This window comes from Schistocerca piceifrons, chromosome 4 (assembly GCF_021461385.2).
Source record: "Schistocerca piceifrons isolate TAMUIC-IGC-003096 chromosome 4, iqSchPice1.1, whole genome shotgun sequence".
NCBI lineage: Eukaryota > Metazoa > Arthropoda > Insecta > Orthoptera > Acrididae > Schistocerca > Schistocerca piceifrons.
Genome location: NC_060141.1, coordinates 558,437,244 through 558,450,203, shown reverse-complemented (window position 1 = coordinate 558,450,203; position 12,960 = coordinate 558,437,244). Strand labels below are relative to the sequence as shown.

The 12,960-nt window shown below is 41.1% G+C and overlaps 1 protein-coding gene across 2 annotated transcripts in view; it reads left to right on the top strand.

Moving 5' to 3' along the window:
• Positions 1–12,960, top strand: part of LOC124796275 — a 165,640-nt gene that overhangs the window by 79,744 nt on the left and 72,936 nt on the right. For both annotated transcript variants that reach the window (XM_047260391.1, XM_047260390.1), the window contains exons 6-7: positions 660–796; positions 11,807–12,027. In XM_047260391.1, the coding sequence (XP_047116347.1) occupies positions 660–796; positions 11,807–12,027 (358 nt within the window). The remainder of the gene's footprint in view (positions 1–659; positions 797–11,806; positions 12,028–12,960) is intronic.

Here is a 12,960-nt window from a genome sequence, read left to right as displayed (position 1 = left end):
AATCTTTGATTTGTAACTGTACGCAATGAGACTAATAAACTACTTTCTGCATTCCATCTGGATCCTTCTCCTGAATACCTGCTGCCCTGAAATGTGCAGATTGGATTACAAGCCCTTCTTCAATCCCACAATCCTGCAGGTGTCAGTCTCCTTTAGTTCCTGTCCTACACCCAACTCCACGCTTGTCCCTCTGCCCCCCCCCCCCCCCCCAACTTCACTGACTCTATATTTACACTCTTCTTTTCTCAGTCAAGTGTGTGTGTGTGTGTGTGTGTGAGAGAGAGAGAGAGAGAGAGAGAGAGAGAGAGAGAGAGAGAGAGAGAGAGAGAGGGAGAGGGGGAGAGAGAGAGAGAGAGAGAGAGAGAGAGGCGGGGGGGGGGGGGGGGGGGGGGGATTATTTCAGATGAGGAACTTGTCTGAAACCATAACAACATTCATATTATGTGCCTATCAACTGATCATTGCCTGTTGTATATTGTAAATGGTTGCCTTTAAGCCTTTCATTATTTATCAGTGGAATATTAAATATTAAACAATTTGTGGTGTTGCATGTGATTGTTGTTTTGGATGGTGGTTAGTTCATTTTTTGAGGCCCCAATCCACATACAAGTACTTCCTCCAAATATTACTAGTAATTAATTTGTAACCTCTTCCACAAGGTCCAGAAGAAGTACGTTCCCGCTCACTGCATTTAATAAATCTAATAAAAGATGCCAAACTGCTTGTCAAACAGAAGTGTACTATTGTGGAGGAGCATAGTGATACACTGAAAGAAAAAGCTGTAAATGGATTTGAAGTAAGTATTTATTAAGAAATATAAAGGAGACCTTGAACAGTCGTCTGACTTGGCATTACAACTATGTATTCTATGCATGTTGTGTTTGTGAGAAAAATCCTAAATTTTCTGAAGTTGGGGTTTACAAATAAATCAGGTGGGATATTACATCTACACTTTCATGCCATATTATTATGACCATCTCCTAAATATGACAGACGTAATGTAAAGTGTGGATGAGGAATAGGTATGCAAAGGAACTGAAATGCTGTCCATGCCTTTTTCTCTTGATTTCATAGGTAAAGAAAACAATTTATATGAGTTTCAAAAAGGGCAAATAAATTGCTTTCAAAGTGGGAGCACAGTTTGTAATGGTTTTATGAATAATTTTTATGTAATATGTTATATCCCTGTGCCATTGTTGTCTGAAAAGAAGGTCACCTGCAAGAGCAAGTGAAAGACGTCTCACACGCAGCAATTAAACTGTTCACTTTTCAAATAAACAGTGGGGCAACAGGAGTTATTTCAGCCGCTGCTGTTCAGCAAACACTACTGCAGGGAGATAATGTCTACGGGCTTGTTATTAATGGTGCATTGGTGGCTAAGACGTGAATTTACTTGATAATATCAAAACTGGATTGCTGCTTTTTTGCTGATAGGAACTTTTTTGTAATGAGTTATGTTCAGCAGTTCATAGTGTGGATGGATGTCAGTGTGCAGCATGGCGGTGTTTTACTCTGCTGTGCAGGCTGCATATTAGAAATTCACCTACCTCAGAACGGCGTCTGCTCAATGGCCCTTCACTCGGCAACGTAGGTACTTACAAGATGATGTCAAAGCAGCATTGATAAAAAACACCAGCTAATATCTACAATTACTGAGGCCGCACAACTCTAGTAATGAAATAAAGTTCTGTAGAAAACCTGTCATTAAAAAATTTATCAGACGATAAGAAAATGGATTGGCTTGTGGAAAATAATGTCTGAAATTCCCACACAAAAATGTTTATTTTGTCCAGCCAAAGAAACAGTACTATTCAGTTCACATTTAAACTATTGGCTATTTTCTTTTTGTTCACCACTGATACACTCAATTCATATGCACAGCAGCCAGAAATCTGTCCAAACCCGACCGGAATTAAACAACGTTTTCACAGTCATTAATTTCACCACTAATTTGAGTTATTACTTTCGCTCCTTCTTGCGGATTTCAAAAAAAGAAATTGCTGGCCAAAATGCTCAGTGGTTGAATACTGAAACATGCCATGCGGATACTACGTTAGTCACGACATGTATCAAACACGAGGAATTCAATATTTCTTCATTTTACACATTATTGTGACTCCCACTCGTAACATGACTGTCCACATTCAGAGCTAGCGAGAGACTCCCTTCTTGTGGCCTCACTCCCCGTATAACTATCAGGTAACAAGCGGGAACCGTCTCAATTCTGATTGGCTAACCATACTCGCTGCCAATCAGAATGCTCGCTCATGATCATACTCGCACCAAAACTGGCCTGCACCAATCCTTACATACAGACGCATCTACGTCATTCTGATATACAAATATTAAAGTAATATTTAATAAATGAAAACAAAAAGGCATTAAATCTGGAAATATCCTTTAGATACAGATAATACTCCAGCTGACTTTCTGGCTGCTCTGTTACAATAGCAGTCACACCTAGACATACATCATTTTCCCACGACAGGCTTGTGTAACTTTTGCAGGTTTCTTAAGACGGTATATAATGCAATATTTAAATATGATGAATGTTCCATGTACACACACTCATTCACTCACATTTATTCCCACAACAATATTAGATACAAATAATAATATTGTCTGATTTTTATATTACGAAAACGAAAAATAATTAAAGTTTTAATAGAAAATCTCAATTAATTAATTCTGTACACTGATAGTTCTGTTTATGTTTTCCAATTATACCAAAAAATAAACTACTATACTTCCTTACTAAATTTAGTTCCCTAAGTGTCGGTTATTTACTTTTTTAGCAATTTTTTCTATCTCCGAAACTACGGTAATTATAAAGCTGAAATTTGGATACAATCTTCTCCTGAATGTCAGAAGGTAGTGTACCGATTTTGAAAATGATTGAATAATATTTAATATCCAGGGTGTATACGATCCGGGAGATCCGGGAAAAACCCGGGAATTTTTTCATCCGGGAGAAAACCGGGAAAAACTCGGGAATTTTTCATTGTTGTAGTTTTCAGTTAAATTTTTGTAACTTTGACTGATAAGAACCAATACTCTAACATAGAATATTACTGTATCTCGCTACTGCAGAATAATACTGCAGCAATAAAAAACAAACGAGAGAGAAAAAAACGAAAATAAAACTGAAGTTGCAAAGGAAATGCACTATACACAACAACAAAATACAGTTCTCATACAAGCATCTGCCAACAGCAAAATGTGGCAAAGGCTTTAGGAAGACTATGCAGTGTTTCATAACAACAAATTGTCTCCGATGAGCGTGACGTCACAACTGTTTACATCAGATTCATTTGAGCAGTTGTGAGTGAGCTTATGCGCATGTGCAGTTGAGTCACATATGAGTAGTACCTTCTCCCGTTTCTGGCTACAGATGTATGGCAGTTAGCTCTATAAGCAATAGCAGCAGGCAGCCAGATGCTATACGGAAAAATTTTACTGGTGTGCCTAAGCTGCCAGATTCATGCATGTGCAACAGGCCTGGAACTAGGGGGCGGGGACAAACTGGGGTATATGCCCCAGGCGGCAGTTTCAGGGGGGGCGGGGCGCCAAATTCATATTATTGAGGAAAAAGGCCTTGTTTCACAAAGCGCCTAACAACCAGCGCATGTTGGTCTATCGATTACTCACATGATTTTGAAAACATTCCTGTTGGTTTTTGAACAAATTCAAAGTTGATTTCTGAAAGAATCGTAAGTTGATTTTTGAATGCGTGCATAGTGTACGTGATGTCTCTGCTAGGGGAAGCCCCATCACATCTAGAAATAAACTTTCCTGCAGACAAAAGGGGACGAGTCTTTACAAGCTGAGCAGAATAAAGCCAAACAGGTGAATGCCAATTGCTGTTTATGTGGTTGACTGGGTTTACAAATCAGCGTTGTTATAACTATTAGCGAATTCCATAGATTCAGACTACCAGAGTGGAAATAAATGACTAACGGGAATAACAGGCAACAAAGACTGCGTATTGTCTCCTCCGTGTATCCAAGAAAATGAAATTTTGACAGAAAATTTTTGACCAGGCCGCTACACTTCTAAGGGCCAGTAATACAGTCCGCGGCTAGCAGCCGCTAAAGTTCTATTCTGGGAGTAGCGCGGAAAATGTGTTGCACGAAGATGTAACAACCCCTAACCAGAGAATAAATGCGGGGTAGGTAAACCGGTGATTGTAGCAGGGTTAATGAAGTTAACCGAAGAATAAGTTTTGACACTGGCAGGAATAGTTACAGAATTAGTGATGACAAGATTGTTTGTTAGAACGTGGAAGGAGAAGAAACCGGGACTCACACAAATCACGGAAGAATATGACAATTTCAAATTTATATAAAAATTTCGTACTACTACTTTTCGATCTCATACTTCAGAAGCTAGAGAGTATGAATGAAATGTGAAACTATTTCGTAACATAAAACTTTTGCTTGCAGTAGGCCTAATAGGCATTTGACATTGGTACTTCGTAAATTATATTCTGTGGTGTTATAAAAATGACCATTTGTGCCAAAACAGTCTCATTTATTTGGTGTGTGTAACAATTGCTGCAAGATTAGGCTGGCGTATTTCATTTTATCTAGCAGAGAGTGACAAAATACATGTAATCAGATTGAGAAACCACACCAGTCTTGGGTACTATTTGTATCAACAGCTTTTCTAGTATTAGACAACGACATTTGGTTTTTTCATGTAGCAAAACGTTGACGAACTTTGATGGGGTAATAGATTCTTTCGCAGAAAGGAAAGCACATCATGTAAAGCTGTAGCAAGATTAGAGAGGGGGAAAAAAGCTAGGACTTAAGGACTGAAGAAATGTGTTCTACTGTCGTGCTTGTCTCTTGTCTTTACTCGTTTTATGTACCCTATATTTAATTTTATGTCACACAAAACAGCACGTTATTAGCTAATAGGCAGTAAAGACTGCAGATTTTTTGAAGAGTTCTTGTTCTGCCAGTTACAAATAATCCCATCCAGTATTAATTGTGAGATTTTTTTAAAGAGGGGCAGGATATCAAACCGGACGATTGGGAGCAGGAGAGGTACCACAGGACATTTTAATTTCCACTGGCATGAATATAGTTTGATGGCACCCGTTACAAAATATTACATGTTTGAATTCCACAGAGCGAAATACAGAGACATGCGATGGAAGAATGCTGTGTGAAGAGGCGTGGCACTGCACTTTGGCAGACTTAAGACCAAATAACATGTCTTACCCATGACCCGTGTTTACGTTAAGTGATTTTGCTGTTTCCTCTTCGTTTATTGCTCTCACATCAAATGAAAACAAATTGGATTTCTGTGGCCAGGAGCTATCAAGTGAATTAAAATACATTCACATAATTACGGAAGTCTAAAATATGTAATTAGTTTCAGATTTTATTTTGTTTCCACCTGTCTGACAGTCAAGCATGAATTGCCTTGCAGAACAATGAAGCTATTTTTGTCAGTTTGTTAAAGAAATCTTTTCTGCCGAGGCAGTCAGTTTATTTGAACGAAGTGTTTCATTCCACACTATTGGCTAGTTTCAACTATTCGCTGCATTTCAAGTTCACATTTTCATCTTCTAGCACGTATGGGATTATGCCTTAATAAAGAACCAATCATGAGATAATACAGTACTGGTACTCCAAGAAAATTTACATCTGAATCTGGACATACGAATGTGCACTTTGAGCCGAATGATGCATTTTATTATGGTTCACAAAATTCCCATGCTCTTGGAGTATCCTCTAATGTCTTGTTTCTTTTATGACATAATGTAAGATCTTTGAATGTTTTACACGTACGAACGTATGGGCTTCCTGCGTCACCGTAGATGCGCAAGTGCAGCGACGCCTGTTATCTGGCTCTATCTGGCAACTGCTGAAACGAATCTATTTCTAACAGGTCACGAGAAAATATTCCGAATGGTTGTTTGGAAAGCATTACTTTCAAAGTAAATTTCTTTTCACGCAAAATGAACTCTGTGTGCGAATGTCGGATGAATTTTTTAAATCACAGAGCGTTTGACTCTCATAGAAAAATAAAATCTTTGACGATAACCATTTAGAATATTTTCGAGCCCAGAAGATCAGACATATATGTCGTTGTTAAAAATTTTACTGGCACTTTTGTGTTATGTATCTTAAAGTGTAACATACTAAAAAAATATCAACAGTATGTGTGAAAGCTTAGCTTCTCTTGCAGCTTATTAATCTTAGAGGCCAATATTATACGTAAAAGCTTTTCTTTTCTTGTAGCAACACTATGCATATTATTTTAAACTGTTACCTTTTCCTATTTGTGTGTTTGTGCTACTTAACAGTGATGTTGCTATTGACTGACTACATCACGTGTCCTATGCTCTGAATATCTGCTGTCATTGGCTGGCGAGATCGCTTGACATGAGCTACGACTGGCTTACAAAAGCGCATCGCTATCTCGATTTCAATTCTTCGCAAAATAACATGCGGTGTTTGTTGGAATTCGAATTTATACTTTCGTAATACGAAAATATGCAGAGTACATGTACATGTTGCTGCACATCAGACATCTTTCCATGACGTGTTGTTTCCCCTGAGTTTCGTTTTCTAAAGTGCCCGGAAATTCTACCCTGGTGTATAAAACCACAACCATTGATAGGATTGATAAGTTTTACAGTTCCAAGGAAAAGTATGCTGTTACTTAACATGGAAAAAGTGTATTTTCATCTGGGAGAAAGTATATTTTTAACCGGGAAATTCGGGAATTTTTTTTCCCTCGTCCACGTATACACCCTGATATCATTTATTTAGGTTCTTGTAGGTGGTGAATGTACAGTCGCTAAGAAGTGACACAGCAGCTGTTCTCACGCTGCTGTAGTAGCAGGTGTACATGACTCATTGGCTAAGACACAAGTGGCTGTTTCTTTCACAGCCTCCGGCTCCAATACTGTGGGCTGTGTAACAACGAATGTTATTGTGCATTTACTCGTGACGTTACAAGTGTATTTGGTAATATTGTATAAATATTACTCTTGGTGATACATTAAAGTATTTTAAAATACACTCTTATCATGCAGCCAGAACACAGCGTCACACTATGTAAATAAACATGTAACATCCTTGTGCACCATCTGAAGGTGAGCCTGAAAAGGCTTGAAAACTTATTAATGGAATAAACAAATACTTACAAGAGAGACAAATTGCAATTTGATGGATATATATTGTGACATTTGGAATCAGCAGTGTGTGGAAGAGCCCCTGCACCATGAAAAATGATTACTGGATCATACAATGTGACCACTGTGCAAAATGGCCACTATCTAGTCTGCTTCATGCCCACAGTAGACAATACAGCTCCTCTCACAGTGACAGCTCAATGCTGGACACTGACTCCATCTGATCTGTGCTGGTTTAGTGCTGTGCATTCCATTGTATCAGCTGCTATTGTCAAAGAAATCATTGAAATGCCCTATCCTAAAATTTACTATTTCAGACAAGTTCCACTTCAGTGTGTCAAACAGTGGTGGCTGCATACATGTAGATGCTACAGTGTTGATCACCACGATCTGGCAACCTACACTGCTCAGTGGTGTAGCAGAGAATAAAGTCAGTTACAGACACAATTGGATACAACATGTTACTTTAACTCTTGACTTACTGATGACAATCTGAGTACTAACCACTGCACAGAGAGGTTTAACAGCCCAGAGAACTGTTCCTGTACATGTGTTCCTACTTTGAAGGATCATGATCCTCTACCACATGTGATAAGGAATGTGTAAAATTTCTTCGAAGAATGATGGGTGCCACCGCACTATCCTGACATGCACGTTTACATGTCAAGCCATTGTCAGATGTTTGTGATTGAAGTGTTTGGCATGGTTCTCCATAACCTGCTGCTGATGCCTTGTGATCTTGCATACGAAGTAGATGGGGAGATTTTTCAGGAATTCACCCAGGCCCTCCGTGATTTCATGTCACAGTGTTTAAAAGTTGCGATTGTACACTCCTGGAAATTGAAATAAGAACACCGTGAATTCATTGTCCCAGGAAGGGGAAACTTTATTGACACATTCCTGGGGTCAGATATATCACATGATCACACTGACAGAACCACAGGCACATAGACACAGGCAACAGAGCATGCACAATGTCGGCACTAGTACAATGTATATCCACTTTTCGCAGCAATGCAGGCTGCTATTCTCCCATGGAGACGATCATAGAGATGCTGGATGTAGTCCTGTGGAACGGCTTGCCATGCCATTTCCACCTGGCGCCTCAGTTGGACCAGCGTTCGTGCTGGACATGCAGACCGCGTGAGACGACGCTTCATCCAGTCCCAAACATGCTCAATGGGGGACAGATCCGGAGATCTTGCTGGCCAGGGTAGTTGACTTACACCTTCTAGAGCACGTTGGGTGGCACGGGACACATGCGGACGTGCATTGTCCTGTTGGAACAGCAAGTTCCCTTACCGGTCTAGGAATGGTAGAACGATGGGTTCGATGACGGTTTGGATGTTCCGTGCACTATTCAGTGTCCCCTCGACGATCACCAGTGGTGTACGGCCAGTGTAGGAGATCGCTCCCCACGCCATGATGCCGGGTGTTGGTCCTGTGTGCCTCGGTCGTATGCAGTCCTGATTGTGGCGCTCACCTGCACGGCGCCAAACACGCATACGACCATCATTGGCACCAAGGCAGAAGCGACTCTCATCGCTGAAGACGACACGTCTCCATTCGTCCCTCCATTCACGCCTGTCGCGACACCAATGGAGGCGGGCTGCACGATGTTGGGGCGTGAGCGGAAGACGGCCTAACGGTGTGCGGGACCGTAGCCCAGCTTCATGGAGATGGTTGCGAATGGTCCTCGCCGATACCCCAGGAGCAACAGTGTCCCTAATTTGCTGGGAAGTGGCGGTGCAGTCCCCTACGGCACTGCGTAGGATCCTACGGTCTTGGTGTGCATCCGTGCGTCGCTGCGGTCCGGTCCCAGGTCGACGGGCACGTGCACCTTCCGCCGACCACTGGCGACAACATCGATGTACTGTGGAGACCTCACGCCCCACGTGTTGAGCAATTCGGCGGTACGTCCACCCGGCCTCCCACATGCCCACTATACACCCTCGCTCAAAGTCCGTCAACTGCACATACGGTTCACGTCCACGCTGTCGCGGCATGCTACCAGTGTTAAAGACTGTGATGGAGCTCCGTATGCCACGGCAAACTGGCTGACACTGACGGCGGCGGTGCACAAATGCTGCGCAGCTAGCGCCATTCGACGGCCAACACCGCGGTTCCTGGTGTGTCCGCTGTGCCGTGCGTGTGATCATTGCTTGTACAGCCCTCTCGCAGTGTCCGGAGCAAGTCTGGTGGGTCTGACACACCGGTGTCAATGTGTTCTTTTTTCCATTTCCAGGAGTGTAGTATATGGGGACTCCACTCAGTACAGAATTTGTGGACACAGAGATTGTGTACAGTTCTGTAATCATAATTATTTATATGAGGACTACTCTTAAATTAACATGATTGGCTGTTAAAAAAGAAAAAAATAGATACAACTTTTTATATACAATCTGTATTAACATATTGACATTACTTCTTCACGATTGTCACCCAAATCCAAACATTTGTTATACTGTGACACCAGCTTCTGTATCCTTTCATGAAAGAATGGTGCTGACTGATGCTTTAGCCAGTTGACAGCATCTTTGAGCTCATCATCAGTTGTGAAATACTGAGTAGCCAGCCAGGCCGTCATCTTGGTGAAGAGATGAAAAAGTCTGAATTTTTCCTTTGTTTGATGCACAATATGTTGTTTGCGAAGGAGAATGACTTCTCTGTGATCATCCCACACCATCTGTTTTGGATTGACCTTTGGAGTTTCATAAGTGTCTTATGATAAACATGAGATGTCTACATCTACATCTACATCTACATCTACATTGATACTCCGCAAGCCACCCAACGGTGTGTGGCGGAGGGCACTTTACAGTCACAGTATTCTCACATGTTACTCTCATGAAATCTGTTGTCAGAATGCTTTTGCTACCCCAAAAAACTGTGATTATCGATTTGTGGTTTGACAGCATTTGCTTGAATTTTTTGGGCTTATTGGGAGAATGAGTGTCCTTCCACTGTTTGGACTCTTAATTAACATCAGTGTTCTCACACTCCACCCATTCCTCATCCCCAGTCACAGTTCTATTTGGGAATAACTACCCCTCTTCATTGTGGCATTAAAGGAATGTCAAAACTGAACCATTCTTTCAGGTTTAGACATTATGGTACCGACTGTGCACAAACAAAAGTTATGGCAATCTAACCTCTCTGTGACACTATTACAGATGGTTAAAGACTGTTCTCCATGAAATCTGAGGCTCCTCTTCAGGGAGCTTGGAAATTGTGAACCGATATCTTGCATGCACGATTTCATCAACATGTTGCACAACGCCATGTTACAACTAAATGTCTTCCTTAACCACTTTCACAATGCTCAACTGTGTGAGTAGCTTTGAATTTTCTGCACAATTCCCTCGCAACACCGTCATTCATAATCCATCCCCATACAAAGGACACAGTCTGTGATGAACCTTGATGGCTTTAACTTCTCTTGTTTGCAAGAAGCAAATATCAGAATGTATGTCACAGCTGGTGGGAGTCCAATATTGCTTCCATTTCATTCACTTGCTGCTTACACACTGATGAACAAAACAGAGAGCTGACTGATACAATATGACCTGCAGAATCTCCTTTTCCAATCACACAAGTGCCATGAAGCTATAAGCATGTATTTATTTTTAAGAGGTTAATTTAATATACCTTGTGTACTTTCATGAGGTACAAATTTCATTCCGAAGGAAGGAAGATTAGCATTTAACATACCGTCAAAGACAAAGTCATTGGAAGAGGATCTGCATTCTGATTGGACAAGAATGGGAAGAAAATTTGCTGTAACCTTCTCAAAAGATTTATCCTGGTATTTACCTGAAGCATTTTATGGATCCATGAAATACTTAAATCTGAATGGGCAGTAGGGGTTTTGATTCATCATTCCTCCCAAACTTGTATCCAGTGCTAAGTTAATTGCAGCCACATGAATGCAATTTGGTGTTGCAAATAAACTTGTATCATTCAAGCAATAAGTGAAAAGCGGCTGGCCAGGTTTGCTTTAGGCACCTTCAGCCAGTATCCAAAACACTCAACTGCTCTGAAAAAGAGTAACCATGTTCAGTAGTTTTCAAAATAAAACAAAACTGCAGTTATGAAATGCAAACTATTCACATAGCATACTTCAGTTTTATGCTGGAATTCATCACACCAAAGCATTTTGAACTACCTCATTGTAGATGGAACATTGAATGTTAGCCTTCCTTCCTTTCATCGCAACAAGTGCCTGTCTTAGAATTTACTTTATAAATATTTCCCTTTTACATATCTTTCAAATACATAAACTAAACTGGACAAATACAAACAATGGGAATGAAATTAAAATGACATTGTGAATTGAATAAATTGCTACTCACTCCATAGAGTAGAAGCTGCATGGCAGACAGCCACATTTAAAAGTAGGATATGGTTCAGCTTCCAGACAAAATCCTTTATCAAGAGAAGAAACACACACACAGTCACTGTCGTCTCCAGGTGCTCTGGTCCCCTCCTACTTTTAAATATGGCTGTCTGCCACTTGTTGCCTCCTCTTTGTGGTGAGCAGCATTCTTTCCTGTTCACACTCTTATTGTACAAATATAACTTTGATAACTAAAAGAAAATTTTTGTAAGTAGTTGTTATTCCTTATTAGAAAAAACCCACATAGTTTTGGATTGCAGGAAAGCAACAGCAATGAGTCTACTGCTCACAGTGATGTTGCAAAACCATCAAACACAAGGCGTGGACTTTGTAATCGACGAAGCAAGGCATATGAAAGTTTTGTGTTGAAGAATAGACATCACCTGAAAACTGAGCTACGTTTATGTGAACGTGCTTGCCAGAGAGTTCTGATGTACTCCAATAACTTCCTACACAGGCAGCTGAAAACTTCACCTAACCAGTAAGTTTAGTATTTCTTTAAACACTTATGTACTTTGTTTCATAGTTTAAACAATGGAAAACCCAGGATGGTATAATGACATTATTATGAAAAGGAAAGATTGCTACTCACCATACAGCAGAGGTTTTGAGTTGCAGACAGGCACAACAAAACAAGTACTAAACACGTAAGCTTTCAACCAGAAGGCCTCCTTCCAAAATAGACAACACACATTTGTGCGTGCGTAGACACACACACACACACACACACACACACACACACACACACACACACATGCAGTTCACACATGTTTTGTTTGATGGAAGACGCTATCTGGGTGGTGAAGGGGTAGCTGGGATGGGGAGTGGGAGGGAGAGCAGTATGTGGGTTGGAGATGGTAAAGAGCTATTTGTGGGAACATATAAGGACAAAGTGGGGAGAGTGTGAGGCAGTTAAGTGCAGTTAGAAAGTTAGATGGAGGGCAGGGGGAGAGGGGCTATGGAAAAGGAGCGAAGTGAAAAGACTGTGGCTGCTTGATGGTATAGAGGGTTGTGTAGTGTTGGAACTGGAACAGCATAGGGGATTAGGGGATTGGGGCGGGGGAGGGGGGGGGGGGGTAATAGGTTGAGGCTAGGAGGGTTACAGGAGCAAAGGATATATTGTAGTGAGAGTTCCCACCTGCGCAGTTCAGAAGCCTGGGGTTGGTGCGAAGAATACAGATGGCATAGCCTGTGAAGCAGTCATTGAAACGAAAAATGTCGTGTTACCAGCATGCCCAACAACTGGGTGGTCCAGCTGTTTCTTGACCACAGTTTGTCGGTGGCGATTTATGCAGACAGACAGGCTGTTGTTGTCATTTCCATGTAGAATGCAGCACAGTGGTTGCAACTTAGCTTATAGGTCACATGTCTGATTTCACAGTTCACTATGCCATTCAATGGAACAGGTCATGAC